This window comes from Pteropus medius, unplaced genomic scaffold, assembly GCF_902729225.1.
Source record: "Pteropus medius unplaced genomic scaffold, Ma_sr-lr_union100, whole genome shotgun sequence".
Lineage (NCBI taxonomy): Eukaryota > Metazoa > Chordata > Mammalia > Chiroptera > Pteropodidae > Pteropus > Pteropus medius.
The window spans coordinates 8,094,860-8,116,588 of NW_024354503.1; the positions used below are offsets into that span (position 1 = coordinate 8,094,860).

The 21,729-nt window shown below is 33.4% G+C and overlaps 1 protein-coding gene across 4 annotated transcripts in view; it reads right to left on the minus strand.

Annotated features, from left to right (window-relative positions):
• TRDN (triadin) overlaps positions 1-21,729 on the minus strand; it is a 226,506-nt gene that overhangs the window by 142,232 nt on the left and 62,545 nt on the right. For all 4 annotated transcript variants that reach the window (XM_039854431.1, XM_039854433.1, XM_039854432.1 and 1 more), the window contains 2 exons: positions 19,055-19,213; positions 17,967-17,999 (listed from right to left, as the gene is read on the minus strand). In XM_039854431.1, coding sequence (XP_039710365.1) covers positions 17,967-17,999; positions 19,055-19,213 — 192 coding nt within the window. The remainder of the gene's footprint in view (positions 1-17,966; positions 18,000-19,054; positions 19,214-21,729) is intronic.

Below are 21,729 nucleotides of genomic sequence, written 5' to 3' on the forward strand. Positions count from 1 at the left end.
AAAAAAATCCGAGTTACCTCAAAATTAGTTATTTGAAAATGCTTAAAAACTTACATGAATGGAGATAATCGTCACTGTTTTTAGTGCTAAAATCGATCACAATTTATAATCATGTTTTATATTAATTACTTTCAATACAAATTAAGAATCCTTGGTAAGAATGTCATTTAGATTTAGGAAGATTTAGTTTTTACATATTAAATTAAGAATTTGTGAAATGAACTATAACAACCGTCTAATAGGAAACATAATTCAGAGTAGTGACTCTAAGCTATATTTATAATCAGAATTTGTTAATGCATTTAACCAATTACTGCATGCAAATATGACACATTTCATGAAATAAGTTAGTTGTTAATTTTTTTCTAAATATCAGGTTTTAACAAATGTAGTTAATTTGCTGCTAGCTTCAGTATGTATACATTGACAAGGCTTAGAAAAAGAAGTTAATTCTGAATTTATAGTTCATTTGGATAGAAGTAAATTTAAGATTAGAGTTTACAAATATGATTACTACATTTGAAAAGTGACTTGATCATAATACCATGGTTTTCCTTATAAAAATGTTAATAATGTTTGTTTATTTATTTATCTATCACTTCATTCCACAGATAGCTGAGATGGTGTTAATTACTGTATACATTTTAAATTCTCTATTTGTAAATTTGACTGGATTTTTAAAATTTTTCTGCAAGTCTATAATCAAGACTGACCATAAGAAAATCTGAAATATCTTCAGAAAAGACAGTTACTGACTTTTGTTCACCTGTTGAGATAATCACTACTGGGAAGATTTCTTCTCCTCATCTTCCCCATTAATCTATCATCATACTATTTACAGGGCCACTCCTCCACCCTTATCCCATTTCCAACTTTATATATGACAATGAAGATACAGAAGAGTTAAGATACTCAATCACATTTCTCCAAGGTGCAAAAAAAGATCTACAAAGGCCTAAGGTACTTCCATCTGCCTCTCTTACCACATTTTTCTCTTCCCTGTATGTCTCCAAATCCTACTCCAAAGAAGTTTCTCATCTTAGCATCATTGACTTTTTAGGATGTGTGAACCATTATTTGGAAGTGGAGTGGGGCTATTCTGTATACTCCATGGTATTTAGCAGCATCACTGGTCTCTACCTATTAGATGCTGACAGCCCCATCCCCAGTCATGACTATGAAAAATGTCTTTAGATATTGCCAAATGCCCCTGTAGGGCAAAATGACCCCCCAAAAATTTGTTCAGATGTCTCAGGACTACATTTCTATTGTTTACCTTATGCTCTTGGGTTTTATAGTATTTCTATAATGATGTAACAAGAATAGTGCTGCTCTGTATTCAGTCATATAGATCAACATTTATGGGAACTTTTTATCAGCTTTTTAAGAAACGTACTCTGTCTGCAAAGGCACAATAAAGTTGCATTTTATATACTATAGGTAATTAGCTAACAATAAACCTCATTTAAACACACACAGAGCTTATATCTTTCGGGCTATTCTAAAGATACAAGATAACCAGCTTAATCACTCTTTGTCACTAACTATACCACTGTCTAATGCATAGTCACTAGATACACGCATATTAAGGAAATAATGTGGTTAGTCTAAATTGAGATGTACTACAAGAGTAAGTACATACTGCATTATGTACATTTAGTATAAAAAAGACTGTAAAATATCTCAATTATTTTATATTAATTACATGCGGAATTATATTATTTTGGACATATTGATTGTGATGGTTTTATTTATGTATTGACTGGACTAGACAACTATCCCAAATCATTCAAATAAACACTAATCTAAGAGTTGCTGAAAATATTTTGCAGATCTAATTAAAGGCCCGAGTCCATTTACTTTCAATAAGAGGAGGATTCTGTGTCATCTGCGTAGACTTGTTTGATTCTATTGGAAGGCCTTAAAAACAGGGCTAAGGTTTCCCAAGGAAAGGGAAGAAATTCTGTCTGTGGAGGACAATTTTGGTCTCTGACCATAGGCCCAAGTTTGCCTGTGATCTTCTCTTCCACAATCACATAGGCCAATTTCTTGTAATAATATCTTAATATTTAAACATGTCTGCATAATCTCCTGCTGGTTCCGCTTCTCTTGGCGAGCCCTGATGGAAACCCTGATTTCATTAAATAAGACATGCTATTAAAATTAATGTCATAGTATTGTTTTTACTTTTTGTAATGTAGCTACTCAAAAATTTTAAATTATATATTTGTCTCATATTATACTACTATTGTACAGTGCTGGTCTAGTCTTATGGGTGGGCAAATGATTTTTTTTACACGCTAGGTCATCCACAGGGATTTTTTACATGTGAATTGAAAAACAAAATTGGAAATTCTCCCCTGCCAATACTATCTTGCTTCCTTCCTCCAGTTTAAACCAACAAAGGCTATGGAGAAGATAGGTTGCTCGGATAACTCAGACTAAAAAAGTAAGTAAAATGTCAAAGATTTAGAGTGAGTGGTCTTTAGATATGCTAAGGGAGTCACATTTAAGTGTTGACTTCTTATTCCAAGTAGGAATGAATTTGAATACACAAATGAAATGCAATATTTTAAATTAAAAAGTTACATGAAATGCTGCATTTATTGTGGGATGAGAAGACCTTAAAATGGTCATTCAGAATAAGATTTTTCCTTTAGAGGTAGGGGTGTGTGTGTGTGTGTGTGTGTGTGTGTATTCTGCAGACATCTGTTGGCCACTCAGACGAAGGCCATCTGCCTTGGTAATCCTATCAGAGCTTCCTAGCCTTATTTTAGGGAAATATGCTCTTTGGACAGAGTGGTGGTCTGGGAGACTAGACAGTCCTTATTGGTCCATGGAGGGGTTTCCTGCAAGGTAGTTGAAAGCTGTGCATCAGCGAACAGAGGAAAGAAGCAGTAGCAAGAGCTCCCTTGACTCTCCTTAGCTCTACCTCTTGTGCATGTATCAGCATCCTGTCGAAAGAGATTGGGCTCTAGATTGTAACCAGAACTGAAATGAGCAGAAGTTCATCCTGGAGGGAAAATATAAAACAAAAGAAGACGAATATCAAAAATATGGGAATCATGAACACCACACAGAAAAAGGAGGACGAAAACACAGTCCATCCATCATTTCCCAAATACACAGAAAGGAAAGTCATCCTAAAGTGGAAAGTAAGTTCTGGCATGTTGAAGAAATAAACTGAAAAAATGGCAGTATATTTCAGAACATTTATTTTTTACTCTATGGTAAATAGAGTACACACAATCCAGTTCTGTCATTCAGACCAATCCCAAAGATAAAACCCTAATTTTTTATTTTCCTGATTCTGTACTTCAGCCTAATACAAACCAAGACATCCCACTGCTCTGGGCAGATCCACTCGGATTTTCTGTATGTAGGGGTTTATGGATTAAACACACACACACACACGCAAATCTCTACAGCTCACAGTGAACAGAATATGACTTACATGAACTATTTTTTGTTCAGGAACATCAATGACTGATTTTTTAACTGATAATCACTTGGAGACCATTATGATTTCTACAGAGACAAGTGTAGACAAGAACAATTAACCTTGTAAAGACATAAACACATCTACATTTCTCATAGAAGACAAAAGAAATTTATTTCTGATGACTCAAACTTAAGGGTAAGTTAAACATCTCTCTGCATGTTTTATTGCCATATACAATTTCTTTGGAGATTGGATTGTATCACTAGTGTCACTGTTTGTGGCTATCAAATGTCTGAAGAATCCAGTAAAGCCTCTACACAGTGTGCCAGTTCTGTCTCCATACACTTCAGCCAGGAAATGATGACCATCGAGGTGCCTGTCTGACTAAGAACATACTACCAATTTAGAATTCAGAAGGATATTTTTCTCATAAGCAGATGATGCCTGATTTGTTCCTCTCAATTTCTCTTGCCAGCAAAGAACCATTTGTATAAGAACACAAAATTAAAAAATTCAAGTCAATGAAATAGAAAATTATTGCCCATGGTTTTCAGCAAACTTCAAAGAAAAATATAGTTTCTTATGTTAATACTAGCTTTTAGTTATTTAATAATTTTCATAGGTGTATACTTCTACTTTGTGTAACATGACAATATTGTATGATAACATAAAATTGTATTTAATACTTAAACATGAACAATTCCTGGATACAAAGGACAAAGAAGAGAGTCAAAGCAGTCACTATTCACCTCCAAATATATATGTGCTCTGCAGTTAGGTTAGAGTCCAATGTTTCTGAAATTGTGTTCTCAGCATCAGACACTGGTTAGAATCATGGACCATTTGGGTAACAGCAAACCTTAAAGATTGTTTTGTGGTTTATAAAGGAACAGAAGTCAAAGTATCTTAATTCAGGTATGAGGCTGCCCATGGCCCTTAAAGGTACAAGTTTCAATTTGAATTTTGATAAAAGGGAAAATTAACATGGAAAAAGAATGACAATTATCTCAACATGTCAGGAGGCAATGAAGGAGATCTCTTTGTTCTACTAAGTCTTAGGAACCTTGCTTAGTCAGAATGAATCAGTTCTCCACTAATGTTTACTGTGTCAGTAATGGTAAAGGAAACCAAAAAAAAAATTACTAGAAGGGCAAATAGCTTTCACAGAATGTAGGAAGTACATTCTGACTTCTTTTACTACTCCTGATTTCCCCCCTACCCCTTTTCTCACTACCTACAGGGAAATATTAGTGAATATGAGAAGTGGAGAAAAGAGTAGAAATCACCTTTTAGACGCATATCGTTATTCATCTCCCACTCTAAAACTAAAAATATATGAAGTCACCAGAAAACTATATCATACTAGGCTTTAAGTGCATTTACAAATTTCTTTTATTTAAAGAATTCAAAGAATTTAAACTCTGATTTTCATGTTTTATAATTCAATGGAAATAACAAGTAAATATCCTCCTATTAGTCTGTTTTTCTAAAATCCAATGCTCAACTAGCAATTAGAGTTCAATGTCTCTGAAGAGGTGTTAAATCTACTTCATTCCACATTAAATTTTTAATGCCCAATACAATGATTTCCATATACTCACCATTTGGTCAATATATACTAAATAAATATTTAGGCAGGATTATGAATTATAAACTCTTCTATGATATAGAAGATAGTGGTAGATCATAGCTCATCTGTGCTTTACAACATAACTCAAACAAGTTAAATCCTACAGTGAGTATAGTTGAAAATTTTGAGAAAGTAAAATGTTGTATTTCTAAACATTTTTACTTTTCATTAGAAATGATGGGAATACTTGCATAATTTTGCTATTTGTGAAAATAAAATTATGTAAAATTTACTTTTGTAAACACTTGAACAAAAATATTTTTTTCATATTGTTTTTTCCGGAGCACTAAAAGGCTAAATAATCTAATTAAAACATTGAGTATATTTTAATAGTTTGCCTTATTTAAAAAATTATTCATAAATGTTTACATAAAAAATAAATCGAGTATAAATTGAACATATCATATCTGAAAGAAAATGTTGACAATGAAATGTGTCCATTTCAAAAGAAAAACTGGGAGCAATATTTAAATATGAAGTATGTTACTTAACCTAGCTTAAAGAAAGGGGTCCAAAATTTGTTTCCTCTGTTCTACATGCTAGTTACTTTTATAATTTTCTAGCATTCTCTATTGGTGATTATAGTATTTCAGTGCTAATCTGCATTCTTTTTTGTATAATAATGCTTGCTTATGTATTTATGGTACTTTATATGTAGAAATTATAAATCGTTGGCATTTGATATATGTATATTTATACTGGACATCTGAGAAGACAAGTATAGATTTTAGTAATCTTCTTGGTGGCCCAAATTGGAACTTTTAGTTATATGGGGAATTTTAGGGTTCTCATAATGTGGGCTGCATATTTCACAGGAACATACAATTACTCAACAGAAAAAAATTTTAAAACTTCTCCAGATTAAAAGTAAAGATTTGTTTCATTAGTTGGTACTCAGTCTTCAGCTTTAGGTTGTTCAATTCTATCAAAATGTATTCGTATAAGCTTTATATCTCCCACAGGGCCACTGATAATCATGGACCGACAGATTTTCCCAAGACTCTGAGCTCAGCTTCCACATGTAACTTGGGAAGAGAAGCCATGAGGGCTAAAAATGGAAAGATTGCTAGCAACAGCAATCAGTGGGACCAAAATTAGGGAAAATAGATTGTGCTAAACGATTCCTAAGAAGGAGTTTATTTTGTAGAGAAGTCTTTCTGAGTTATTTTTTATATTACATGCATTTTTCTTATGATAAATACTTTTTATCTACTTACAATCATAACAAAGCTTATTGTTAAGAAGATAGTTTATAATTTTGTTTAAGAATTACACAGCCAGTTTAAAGCACACAATTTTTTTATCAATATGACACATATTAATAAATAAAAAAATTTTCAAATCAAGATTTTAAAATGACAGACACAAGAAGTTAAAAGGATAATCTCTGTCACCAAGGCAACCATCCTGATTCTTTTAGATGACAATCGAGTTTATTAAATTATTATGAGGCTTGTGGATTTCAAGTATGGCTTTTATCATTATGTTTTCTCTATATATCTCACAAGCACTATACAATATAAAATGCCTTCTTATAACTTTTCTCATTTTAATATTAAAAATTCAAATTATTTATTCATTTGAACATAGAGTCTCTATTTGTAAGATTTTGCCAACTGTGATTAGAACATAAAAGTTTAATTATGATAAATAACCAAGAAAATCTATTTGTCTTTTTAGTGGCTAAGGAATGCTAAGGAAAATATTTTATTTCATTCTAGCTATTTTAAATAAAGGTTTTGGACCTTTATTTTGTAAGGTTTGATTACTTGGTAAAATTTTGTAAAAGAAGCTAAACTTTTTTTAAAAAAAATTATAGTCTAAGCAATGCATACTATTGATCCCTACAAGAAATTTCAAAATAAATATAAGATGATACCTATCCAACATCATTTTTGCCATTAACTCAGTAATCTCAGGTTAATCCATTTTCCCTTTTAAATTTAATATTTCCTATCTATAAAATGAGATACTATTTCCCACTTGTTCATAAATTAGACAGAAGTGAAAGTGATTACAAATAATATCTTTTATAGGATAATCACTGGTGGAGTTTACAGATTTGGATGAGGTTTTGGCTGTGCTAGTATTGTGTTTCATATTTGATGATATCCTAGACAAAATCAATGTGGCTATATATCAGAATCACCTGGGGAGATTTTAAAATCTGTTCCTGAGATGCTGAACAAACTTAATCAACTGCTATAGTCTCTCGCAGTAAGGAAAATTTTAGACCTCTCTAATTTAAATAAGCTCTCAAGTGGTTTTAGAACCATAGTCAGAAGTAGGAACTACTGTCTAGACCAATGTCTCTTAAATTTTAATGTGCATATGAGTCACCTGGGGATCTTTTTAATATGTGGATTCTGATTCTTTTGGTCTGGATGGAGCCTGGTTCTGCATTTCTAAGTCATTCCCGGATGATGCTAATGTTGCTGTTCCATGGAGCACACTTTGAGTTGCAAGCTCTATTCCATATGAAACTCTTGGTAAAATTATTAATATATAACATCATAATTCAATCATAAATCATAAAATATTATAGCTGGAAAGGACGTGGACATCAGTACATCCAGCATCTTTGTTTTATAAATGTGAAAACTGAGAGCCACTGAAGTTAAGTGACTTAACCATAGCAGGTTAACAGCAGAACATACATATCTACACATCGTGTTTATTCAAGTCTATCTAAGTCATGTTTAAAATGTTGTTGTGTTCAGCCAATGAGCATCCATTATCAATTGTTATTCTAAATGTCTAAGTCAGGGGTACCCCCTGTACCAGTCTGTGGCCTGTTAGGAATCAGGCCTCACAGCAGTGGGAGACCAAATGAAGCTTCGTCTGTATTTGTAGACACTTCCCAGTGTTAGCATCACCACCTCAGCTCCACCTCAGATCATCAGGCATTAGATTCCCATAGGAACACAGGTCCCTGGTGCCAAAAAGGTTGAGGACTGCTGATCTAGGTCAATGTGGCAGTGATGTTAATTTAGATTAGTTCGTATCACTCATAATTTGGTATTTTCTTAGCAGTACATTTATATAGAAGAGCAGTCACTATACGTAAATAAAACATGCAGTTATCTATTTATTTACAACTCTCTTCCTTACTGTGTCACAATGCATAATATCACTTATTTTTAGAATTAATCACTTGTATTACAATGGTTCTCACCCTGGTCGTGAGTTAGAAACACATCATGGAGATTTAAAAGCACAACTGCTTAAGGATCAACCCCTGGAGATTCTGATTTAGTATAACTAGATGGGAGATGATCTGGAATTCCAAATTAAAAACATCTATAGCTTTTCTGCTAGAATCTATTATTGTAACAGAATCCCTCTTTTAGTTCCAGAACCCACTCTTTTCCAGTCTCAATATAAAAAGTTTGGGTGATGCTAACTTTGCTTTTTAGTTCCACGGGTGGGTCTATTCTGTAGGTCTTAACAAAGTGTATGTCTCAGGTCCCTGGCCAATTGATTGGTTCTCAGACGGGTATGTTACTCAATACAAACCGAGGAAAGTCAACTACATTGGTTTTGTTGAACTACTTGGGAAAGAGTATAGGCTCTTCTCCCAAGTTGCTAAAGTACAGTAATTTTGGCCTCAAGATTCTGGTGATCATAATTACCACTAGGAGAGGAAAACTTGGTTGAGAATTAAGTAAATGAAGCAGATGAAGGAAAGCAGGGTCAGTAACAAAGAGAGGATTTACTGACAACGTTATAACAAAATCTGTATCTAGACATTCCTGAGGCCAGTGCTACTCATATCTTTCAGTCACTGAAACCAATAAGATATCTTTTCCATTAAGCCAGTTTGAAATGGATTTTGTTCTTTTATGAACAAAATAATTCTAATTAAGACATCATTTGTATCTGATGCACAGAGTTGAGACCCACTGATAAGATTTCTATTTTTTTATTTTTGTATTTAAAAAAAAAAAATTTAGCAAGCTTTTCTAAATGGAAATATATAAACTGGAATAGGTAACACGTTAAGTCATCTGTATTCAACCAACGCCTCAGTTTCTCATCATTTTGAGAAAGAAAACCTATATAACTGGAGAGGTAATAGCCTGAAATACATTAGACCTAACAGCTTTTTGATCATACACATCTTACTTATCCAACCTTTCAGGTAAAAAAAAAAAAATTGTAGCAATATTGAGATTATTCTTTCTCTTAACAACAACTACTTAAAACAGTTGGACCTGAGTAAGTTGCCTCAGAGACCATTTTTATGCCCCATGATGTTGGCACCAAAATCTGTTCTTTTGCTTTCTTCAACCTGTTCCTTCAGGCTCTGATTCTACCATTATTCACACCATCCTTGTTCTAGTTCTTTCCTTGATGGAGACGAGCTTTTTTGAGTAGCACAAGCTACTAAAGTTGCCTGACTCATTGGATGCAGAATTCACTACAGCTGCAACTATGCAAGTACTTGAGAAGTAAATCTCCGCATCACTCACCAGGTCTCCCTCTACCTTTGCCTCCTCAGCCATTTTCATTCTGAGCCCGCCTCCAAGACCACTGTCTTCTCTCTTGGTTTTGTAACCCTGTCACCGTTGATCTGATCAACATCGAGAAACACAAGCAGAAGATAAAGCACTGAGTTCCTTATTCAGCCTGAGAGCAATATATAGCAGTGTGGTTATGAACCTGAGTTCTGATCTAGACTTATTTAGAGGAGAGGTCCAAAAATAAATGTGTCTGCTTAACAATGTTACTAGAACCTACCCAGTAACCAATATTCTGAGGCTATGAATTTTAACAAGTTTAGTCACCTTTTTATTCTCCCTGCTTTTCTCGCTCATTGTATTTTTCAGAGACTTCATGTTCAGCCTGGTGTAAGCCACTGAAGCTGCCAGCAAAGATGAATTCAGTAAAATCTCTGGCACAGTAACTTGTCCATCTATCTTACTCCTGATGATGTGACACAATTTTCTGAATGGCCTAATCCTAAAGTCTTGAATATTTATGATGCTCAAATTTCCTAGCTCTTTCTTATTCACCTTGACTGCAAAGAGCTATTGTGGATTTCAATATAGTATGAAAAATACACAATGAAAAAACTGAGTTTAAATTTACTGGGTCCTTTTCGACCTGAGAAGCTTTAGGGCAATTTAAAAACACAACTATAAAGAGGATGTAATTTGTTTTACTTTAAGTAGAGAAGAGACTCTTTCTCTGCCATTGACACGAATCAGGTACAATCTCACAGAATATCAGCCTTGATAGTTGGGTCCTATTCAAACTTAAGGAAAGTTCCTTATTTCCAAAAGCAACTAGTTAGGAAGCAAGGATTTCAACATAATGTAGAGGAGCTTCAGGGGTTTTCCTCTAAGGCAAGAGATGATTTAACAAATAAGTCCATCATACCTCTATTTGAAGATCAGTTTTTCCTTCCCAAAAAACTGTCTGCATACTTCTGAATGACTAAAACTATTCTTCCTTAACTTTAAAACTAGATGTCAGGAAACGACATCATAAAATGTAATTTCTTGTTAGGAGACTATTATTGTCTCTAAAATTATACATTTCCAAGGACACAAATGCTGTAATGATTATTCTTATATACACACTTATTATAGACTGAGGTTTAAGAATAAATTGTAAAAAGAAGATAAATATATCTATTATGTTGCACTTGGAAGTGTTTGTACAAAAAAATTAAAAAGCTATATACTCACTAAAAAATTATACTTCCTGTGAATGTTTACCTAAACTGAAAAGTCAGCATCACATAAATATTAATATAGAAATATGAAAGCAAAATTATATTAAGTTTGTGAGAAACCAGTATTTTTATTTTTGGAAAAGAAATAAAAAACTACTAAGATGCTTGCGCCGAATAGACATATTTTTAACTTTGCTTTAAGAATACTGGATTCGCGATAGTCCCATCAAAATGGCAGAGGAGGTAAATGCTGTGCCTCACCTCTGCTCATGACCACATCAAAATTACAATTAAACTAGAGAAAAGTCATCATTGGGAATCACCCAAAGTCTAGGTGAACATAAGTCCTACAACTGGGGACATAAAGAAGAGGCCACCTTGGAACTGGTAGGAGGGGCAGAGAGCAAAACAGGCTGGTCCTACACCCACGTATGGTGGTTAAAAATCAGGAGAGTATCTCAGCTGTGGAGGTCTCCCTTGGAGGTTCGAGGTATTCCAGCCCCACACCAGGCTTCACAGCCCAGGGCTCCAGTGCTAGAAAGGGGAAATCCCCACAACTTCTGGCTATAAAAACTAGCAGAGATGGTTGAGGGAGCTGGAGAGCTGCAGGAATTTTAGGCACTCTTCTCAAAAGGCCCATATGTAGACTTACTTGCAGACACTTGCTCTGAGCTCCAGCACTGGGGCAGCAACTTGAAAGGTGACAGGAATATATGTCTGGCTTCAGGAAGAGGGCTGAAGGGTTAGCCTTCTACAGACAGAAGTCCTAGTGAAGACCACTGTTCCTTTGTTGAGTCCTTCCGCAACCCAGCATGCAGACACAGGTGGGTGCTATATCTGAGTCTCCATCAATCGTTAGCCCTGCCCCAATGATTCTCTGAGACCCTGCCCCAACCAAATTGCAGGCTCACCCAAGCCCCTTCCAGAGGCTTTTATATACAAATATCCTCTCTTCATTCGTGCTTCAGACTTTCCTAAAACATCTCAAAGGTTCACAAAATCCAAACAAGCAACATCTGGCCTGTGCATGCACCATACCGCTTATTGAGCAACCCCAAGCCTGTCACTGGCAGCAACAGGCCTCTGTTCTCAGCTTGGCCTCCTTTGGCACCTCCAAGCTCAGCATGGGTGGTGGCCATCTGTGAATTTCTCGGTGGCTCATGGCAGGTAGCCCCAGGCAGGGCACAGGCTACAGCAGAACTTGGCCTGCAGTGGGGTCCCTCCCAGGAGGCTTCAGGGACCCTAAAGCCAGCATGCCCAGTGGCCGGCTTTGGACCAGCCAGAGCACCATCTGAGGATGTATCTAGGGACAACGCACCCAGAGAACAGACTAGAGCAAGTACTAGAGCCATGCTAAAGTGAATCCTGCTCCATAGGGTTAGCCCCTGCACAACAGCTCCTCCATCATAGTCGCCTTTTAGTCCTTGAAACCAATTAGCCCCATTGACATGCAAATAGCAATCAAGGCTCAACCACAATAAGAAGATACACACAACCTACACAACAGACACAGCTGGAGCACTGGGCTCAGGTGACCAGGGAGACTGTGCCACTGGGCCCCACAAAACACCTACTACATAAGGGCATGCTGTTAAGACCAAAGAAATAGCAGCCCTACTTAATACATAGAAACAAATACAGGGAGGCATCCAAAATGGGGAGGCAAAAAAATGTCTCAAATAAAAGAACAGAACAAAGCTCCAGAAAAAAGAACTAAACAAGATGAAGACAAGTAATCTAGCAGATGTAGAGTTCAAAATACTGCTTGTAAGGATGCTCGATAAACTTAGAATAGATAAATTCAGTGAGAACTTTGACAAAAAGATAGAAAACATAAAAATGGAGATAGAAAATACTTTTTAAAAATCCAATCAGAAATGAAGAATACAATAACTGAAATGAAGAATAGATTACAGGGAATTAACAGTAGATTCAATAAAGCAGAGGACTGAATCAACCATTTAGAAAATAAGGTAGCAGAAAACGCCCAATCAAAACAGCAACAAGAAAAAAGAATCCGAAAAAATGAGGAGTTTAAGGGCCCTCTGGACAACATTCACATCAGAGGAGTATCAGAAGGAGAAGAAAGCAAGGAATCGAAAACCTATTTGAAAAAATAACGACAGAAAACTTCCCTAATCTGCGAAAGAAATGACGTGCAAGCCTAGGAAGCCCAGAGTGTCCCAAACAAGATGAACGCAAACAGGTCCACATTATAATTAAAATACCAAAGGTTAAAGACAAAAAAAGAATCTTTTGGTCTAATTTTTATTCATAAATTAGAGTTGACATTGAATATTACTTTATATTAGTTTCAGGTGTACAATATAGTGGTTAGACATTTATATCATTTATGAACTGATACCCCCATTAGTACCCACCTGGCACTATATATAGTTATTACAATATTATTGACTATATTCCCTATGCTGTACTTCACTCCCCATGACTATTTTGTGACTGCCAATTTGTACTTTTTAATTCCTTCAACTTTTTCACCTAGCCTCCCAATCCCCCTCCCATCTGGCAATCACCAGTTTATTCTCTGTATCTATGAGTCTGTTTTTGTTGTGTTTGTTCATTTATTTTCAAAGGGAGAATTTTAAAAGTGACAAGAGAAAAGCAGTTAGTTAACTACAAGGGAGCTCCTATAAGACTACCAGCTTATTTCTCAACAAAAGGGATTGGCATGAAATATTAAAGTGATAAAAAGCAAGGACCTACAACCAAGATTACTCTACCCAGCAAATTGTCATTTAGAATTGAAGGACAGATGAAGAGCTTCCCAGAGAAGAAAAAGCTAAAAGAATTCGTCAACACCAAACCAGTTTCAAGAAATCTTAGAAGGACTCAAAGAAAGAAAGAATAAGATGGAGAAGAAAGAGAAGAAGGAGAAGAGAAGAAGAGGAGGAGGAAGAGGAGGAGGAGGAGGAGGAGGAGAAGATCAAATTATAAATAATAAAATGGCAATAACTACAAATCTATCAACAATTACTTTAAACGTAAATGGATTAAATGCTCCAATCAAAAGATAGGGTAGCTGAATGAATAAGAAAATAAGACCCTTATATATACTGTCTATAGGAGACTCACTTCGGATTGAAAGACACACAGGCTGAAAGTAAAGGGATGGAAAAAGGTATTTCATGAAAACTAAAATATACCAAAAAAAAAAAAAGCTTGTGTAGCAATACTTATACCATACAAAATACTTTAAAACAAAGATTATAACAAGAGACAAGAAAAATCCAGCAATCCTACTTCTAGATATTTATCCACAGAAACCTACTTTGAAGGGACGTATGAATCCATATGTACATTGCAGCATTATTTACAATAGCCAAGATATGGAGGCAACCTGGGTGTTCATCAATGGATGAACGAATAAAGAAGAGGTGGTACATATATACAATGGAATATTACTCAGCCATAAAAAAAAAAAAAAAAAGAAATCTTGCCATCTGTAACAACATGGATGGAACTAGAGAGTATTGTGCTGAGTGGAGTTAGTCAGACAGAAAAAGACAAATGCCATATTTTTTCACTTATGTGCGGAACCTAAAAAACAAATTAAACAAATAAACAAAACAGAAATAAACTGATGGATACAGAGAACTATTTAATTGTAGCCAGATGGGAGGAGGAATGGGGGGCTGAGTGACAAAGAAGGGATTAAGAAGTATAGATTGGTAGTTATAAAATAGCCATGGGATACAAAGTATACTATAAGGAATATAGCCAATAATATTGTAATAACTATGTATGGTGTCAGATAGGTACCAGATTTATCAGGGTGTTCACTTTGTAAGTTATGTACATGTCTAATCACTGTGTTGTACTCTTAAAATTAATATAATATTGTATGGCAACTCTAATTGAAAAATTTTAAAAATTATTATTATAAAAAAGAATACTAGATCTGTGTGTGTGTGTACGTGTGTGTGTTGGTGAGCTTTGATTTATCTTGGAATATTTATAAATAAGATAATTAAAATAATTTTGTATAAAATAGTTTATTTGCAATATAATTGCTATTATTCATATTCATCATCTTTCCATTCAGTTTGTATATGATCACTTTATATAAAGACTTATTCTCATCGTTATCAAATGTGCAATGTTCAAATTGTTTTATCTCATTTGCTATCGCAATTGCTCATTTATTTATCAGACTCTTAATATGGTCTTCTCAGTACATTATACTAAATAAGGTGATTTTTTTTTACTCCTTTGCAATTATTTTGGCTATAGAATATCATGTTACATTGATCCTAATATTAGTAAGAAATAATCACCTTTATGAGCAATATCACATAAAAGCTTCGTTTACTTAATACCTTATTTAACAAACTTTTATTATCAGCCTTCGCAAATTTTGTAAGCGTTTCTAAATAGTGATTACCTAAGGATACACATCGTTGACCATACTGGACTTTTAAACCTCCAATCCTTTGTTCTGACTCAGAATCCTAGGGTCATCCAGAATACAAAATGTGCACTTTCTATTACGATGACTTTAATTTTTTTACTTTGACATTTCCTTAGAGAATTTTGGAAAACTGCATGTCCTTCCATATGTTGAAGATAACAGCTAAAATTTTTCATCACAAGTTAAAAAATAGCAGATAACTTACAGATTATTGTAAATTTTGACATTTAAAAATAAAATTGCTACATTCCTTTAAAAAATTGAATTTACTCTAAGTGCTGGATTATGAGACTTCATTATCGATTTAAAGTACATACCAACAAGCTCTTTGTTAACTTTTGGAAATTTTACATCATTTCCCTATCTCACTGAATTTATATTTTCATTCTGGTTCCCTCACAAAATTTTATTCAAGAGCAATATATTTTAATCCTGGAATTTTTTTCTTGATTATACCATCATGCTTCTTTAAAAAAAGAATGTGTACATCTTGAAATTTAAATTTTATTTCATACCCTGTGATTATAAGAATATAATGGTTATTCTCAGAAATTTTTGTACAAATAATTAAACCTAAAAAGTAAAATTTTGTTAGAAAGGAATCTTTTTACAAAATGCATAAAGCTTTAAAAATTTCTTCTATTGGTTACTAAATGTGATTTACAGATGGAATTAGGTAAGATTCAACAACATATACTATCCTATTGTGCACTGTTAAAGATACAAATGTTAAGAAATCTTATGAACGTATATGCACGCATACATATGCATGTACATGTATCTATATCTACACAAATGCATGTGCACACACACACATATACACAGATGACAATTTTATTATGGTAATGTTATTCAATTTTTTTTATCTCCTTCCAAGTAATGTTAAAATGACATAGGGGATCAACAAGAAATTTATTCTGAATAATTTCTCAACTCAGTAATTGAGTAACACTACCTTTGATTTTGCTGGAAACAAAGATTTGAAAAACAAATCAAATGTTTTTAACAACTATTATTCTAGATTACAAAAAATACTTCTTAAACCACAATTTTTCAATATGGAAATGTAGAAAATAATTCATCATAAAATAGGAAGAAGCTGATAGTATCTCTTCCCTAATAATAATATTAAAATATGCTTTTAAAGTATTGTATGTATTAGAAATATTTTATAAAATATTACATATTGCTTTAAAACTCTCATTGCCTACATGACTCTACAAAAGAAAACTTATAAATTAAAATAATACATAGCCCTTAAAGTATTTTAACTAATGAGCATTGCTGACAATTTTTAAAGAATTCTATACTATTTAATAGTTCTTTTGATTTGATGAATCAAGGCAATAATTTAAGAAACAATAATTAAACAGCTTTGTGTGGATTTGCAATTTGTGTTATCATTACATAAAACTTAATTTTAAAATAATCCCACTGGGAAATTCAAATCAAAAGAACAGATTCTTTATTAAAGGCTAGATTTTGATTTATGGAGAATATGATATTCTTATAGAATTAAGTTTATAAGTGTAAGTAAAAAAAAATCATTATTTCTTTTTCCCTCTTTCATTTCCAATTGGAATAGACATATTCACAAGCTGTTATTTCCAGATAATGACTAGTAACTAATTAGCTTAAACATTAGCTATATTCTAGGTGCTACCCATTGGAAATCAGATATAAAAAGACCATTTCTGACCTCAAGAAGTCAACAAACTAATCTAGAATCTCTAAACTTGAATTTGATGGCTGAAGTATGTATTGCATTCTTGGGTTCTCCTCATGGCTTTGTGAGTCTGGAAACTTGTCTTTTCTCCTCTCAATAGCTTTATAAACACTTTCATTTATGGATGGCTTAGTCACACTTGGGTTTCACTGGTTTAGCTCTCCTTTGTTGGACAATTTACAGATTCATATTTTCCAAATTAGCATATGCTAAATGGATTTTACCCCAGATAGTGAGGTGATCATTATAAGCTCAGGCAAGGCTCAAGCTCCAAATTTGGATCCTATTGTTTGCATGTACGTAGTTCTGGAAACATAGCAACAGAAGCCAGCAAGTTCTCCTCCAGTGGAGATATTCCCAAGAGTCTGCTGCTAAACATGTGCAGCAATAATTAAAACATTCCAATTATAGCAAGTCCGTCTTATTTTCTCAAGCACACTAAATGCACCTCAGAATAGTATCCCTTGCTCCCTATCAATGCTTCCAGTCATAATTCCTACTCTTTCCTGTAAAAACTGCTGTCCCTCTGAGGCTCTTGCCCCATATCTATATCCCTTTTCCTAGTCTTACTTCTCCTATCTTTTGGATTTGTCACCATCGCATTCAGTCACTGAGACCTTAGCTATTCTTGCAAAGAATCCCTCTATACTACATCCTAGCACACTCACATAACTTAAATCCTTCAGGATGGTATGTGATACATACTGACTAGATACACTATCTGTCCAGAGTTATCATTTTCCACCCTATCTCAGCCACCTTTTCCCATAGTTGTTACCTAAAAATAAAAAAAATAATAATAATACAGAAGATAAAATAAGAAGAAAAAGAAGAAAAACTTTAAATCAATAAATCTGGCCATGGTAAGACTAAAGGTCAAGGACATCATCTTCTTGAGCCATTTCCAAGGCTACAGAAATCACCCTTCATTCCCACAAATTCAACTTACATTGATCTGTGTGTGGATGGATTCTCACATCTACTGAAGAAATTATCAATTAAATAATTTAACATTACCATAAGAGAAATTTTTTTTTCCAAAGGTGAAAAAACACCAACCTTTTTTTTTCAAAGGAGGCTCTTCTATTTCTCCTAGACCAAGACAAAAACAGTAAATTAGAAAAACATTTAACATAGCATAATATTGTTTCTTTATTTCCCCATTTTTGTTCATTTTTTTTAATTTATTAGTTTTGATGATAATAGTCCTTATATTAACTTTGCTCCCAAATTCCAGTTTTTAAGTATAAACTTTGTTTATGTATATTTATTTGAAATAGTTTTACTTTTATGAGTTCAATAAAATTGTGGCAGTGATCCAAATTACACATTATAGTTCATATATCACTTTCATTTCAGTTCATCTTGACCTTTCACTGGGGCCAAACAAATACAAATTCAGACAAAGTCATAGAAATGGCTAAAATAATGAGCTTTTCTGGTGGTCAAGGTTGAATACATGATATCTGATGACCAAGACTGACCTTAAAAAATCTCATCTAAAAGATAGAATCAAAATGCTTTGTTCTTTTCACATCTACTTAGTAGTAGTTTATGTGTGGTTTGAATTTATTTTCTTTCATTTATTAATATATATGAGAGGGTACATATGTTAGATGCATAATTTTTGTTACATTTAGAATGTGTCCCTCCATTCTACACCTCCATTTGGTTCAATAAATTTACTTTTGATTGTAATTTTAGTAGAATTGCTTTCTACTATTTGACTAATATGACTTATGTGTATAAAACATTTATATGTATATTTAGTTTTGCTGGTGTTATTTCAGTCTTTCTAAGAATAACGAGAAAAATAGCTACTATTTTTCTCTGAAGAAATATACTTATTATTTATTAAGTAATAAGTACGTAATAGCAGTACTTATTAAGACACTCTACTATAATGCTACTCTAACGGTATCATTTAATTTCGACATCTTTGCCACAAGGGCAGATAAGCTATAAGATGAAAGGTAAATGAGGCCAATTTACTGAGTTTGGCATCCTACACTATTAGCACTTAGAAGTGTATTTATTTTGTTTTAGCCTGACCCAAATATTCAGTTGTGCTTAAACTTAAGCAAACTACTGTAATGCATATCTAACATTGGCCCTAGCAGCTAGATATATCTTGAGGCTCTTTGTACCTTTATCAGTATCCTCGTCCCCATCGTCGTCATCTTCTTCATCAGATGAGATGATGTCAGACAACAAAGAAAAGAAGCCGTAGACCCAGTCCGTTGTTTCCTCCACAGCATGATGTACAAATTTTATAGGATCTGAACCAATTTTGGAAATCGAGCTTGCTAAAAGTAATTTAAAAAAATAAACTTTTATAATCATTTCCAAAGAAACTAAGAAAAGTTACTTTTTCTGATTTGTTCTTTTGACTAAATGAATATACCTATTTTGTGAATTTAAATATCTCTTGGCTAGAGTTCTTTTTGCTAATAAAGAGAAACTAAATTTTGTTATAGTATGGAAATGTATTCAATTAAAAAGAAAAATTATTGGGTAACTGTGTCCAAACATTGTGGGATAATCAAGAATGAAGTTGCCCTTGAGGAGTTTATAATTTAAATAAGAGTTTAATATGGGAAAATCAGAAATAAATTAAAATAATGTATACTTATGCTATCCAAATTGCAATATAAAATCTAAGTTTGGATGGTCAGGAACAGAAGAAATTACGATTGGCCCATATTGTACTGGAAAGCATCATGGAGAAGATGGCTATGTAAATTTTCAGGTGAACAGTAAGTTCCAAGTTGTCTTAAATAGTGACTAAAGTAAAAGTGACAAGTCCATTTATTATCATTTGAGATACATCAGGAAAATTCTGGAATTGTAAAGGTGGTGATCATATCAAATTCCAGCCAGATTCAATTGGTTTATCTTTGTTAGACATCCTAGTATCTAAAAACAAAAAGTAGTTGAACTTTTAGTAAATTTAATGGATAAAATTTTAAAAAATAATAAAATCTATAAATCTTCCCTTTTTTTATTTCCTAGGAGGTAAAAACTGCTTGCAGAATGAGAGATTAGATATTAAAAATGTAAGCAATTAGACATATTAGGGATTTCCAAAATGTTGTTCTTCTCATTCAAATTACATGAAAATTTCTCTGAAGAGTAAGTATAGACTTTAAGATCTGATTGAAGAGGTTATCCATCTATAAATATGGTATAAATTGCACCTGATTTTTCATTAATCTATAATTAAATTTTAGATTTATGTTTTCCTTAATTTTAAAAACTATTTTAGCTTTTCTAAGATTCTTCTCCCTTTGATATCTTGAGACTAGAATTATACCAACATACTATATTATCTAAAGGTTAAGTACTCCAAAATTAGGCTTTTACTCTAATCGTGATAGGAAGTCATTGGAAAGTTTGAGCAGAGGAATGAAGTGATTTGAATTATGTAATGGCATTTGCTGTGCTGAGGATTGAAAGAATGCCAGGTTGGAAACAGAGAGATCAGAAAGGAGCCAAATGAAATAATCCAGAAGAAATATTACAGTAATTTCTCTCAGGATTTTAAGTGTCTGTAATGAGATGTAGTCAGATTCTCAATGTATTTAAAAGATAGAATTAAGAATAGAAACTTACAGTTTGGCTATAAGATGTAGAGAAAGAGATGAGTACCAGTTAACTTCAAGGTTTTTGGTATGAGAAAATGTAATGATAGCGATGCCATTTATTGAAATGGGAAGGACTAGTGAAAAGCAGGGTTTTTTAGGGGGGAGTATATAAGTAACTGAGTTTTAGACTTGTCAAACTTGAGTTGCCTTTTATAAACCTATGTAGGGATATAGACATTTGTATAGCTTAATATGACTTACAAAAGAGAAGTCCTCACTGGAGATAGAAACTTGGGAGTTCAACAGATGACAGAAGTATTCAAAGCCTTGTCACCGAATGTGATCAGAAAGGAGGGGGATTCAGGAACACTCCAACATTTAGAAGATAGGAATAAGTCAGAGAGATGGGGAGGAACCAGCAATGGATTCTGAGAGAGATGAGAGAGAAGTAGAAATAAAGATAAAAATAGGAAGAGAGAAGAGAGAGACAGACAGAGACAGAAAAAAGGAGTGTAATGTACTTGATATCAAGTGAGGAAATTGTTTTGAGAAGGATAGAATGATCAACTGACAAATGTAATTGATAAAATGAGAATAGACCTTTAGATTTAATGATGAGGATGTCATTGGTAATCTTCAAAGGGCAGTTTCAGTGGAATGCATTCAAGAATAAATGGGAAGGATTTAGAGACAGTATATTTTACTGTAAGGTAAATGAGAGATTGGACAATTGTTGAAGAAGGATTAGAATAATAGTAGGTTTTCTGTTGCTGACACTGTTACATTGGGAAAGACATTCCATTTTTATGCTGATGGGTAAGATCCCATAGAGATGGGGAAAATAATATGAGAGGAGGTTCCTGGGGAAAATTCTTAATTTTATGTTTATCTCAGGAGATTCACAGTCTATCCAAAGATGACCAGATACAAAATGCTGGTCTCAGGGAAACCTATCTCCATATTCCATGACATTGTAACTTTACATTTAGGACTTTATTTTACTGCATTCTGGAGAGTTTCATGTCAGAAAGATATGGTAGTTTGAATGATTAAATTAAACCTTAGAAAAGAAAACAAAATGGAATTTTATAATTGCAATTGAAAATTTTAAAAGAATTATGTGTAAGGAACTGAATTGTACAGTCATCATTAAAGACATTTTTGACACTAGTATATTTTGTATCTAATGGAAAAAATACTGCAAATGGGGTTTTTATGACATAAATAGATTGAGATCA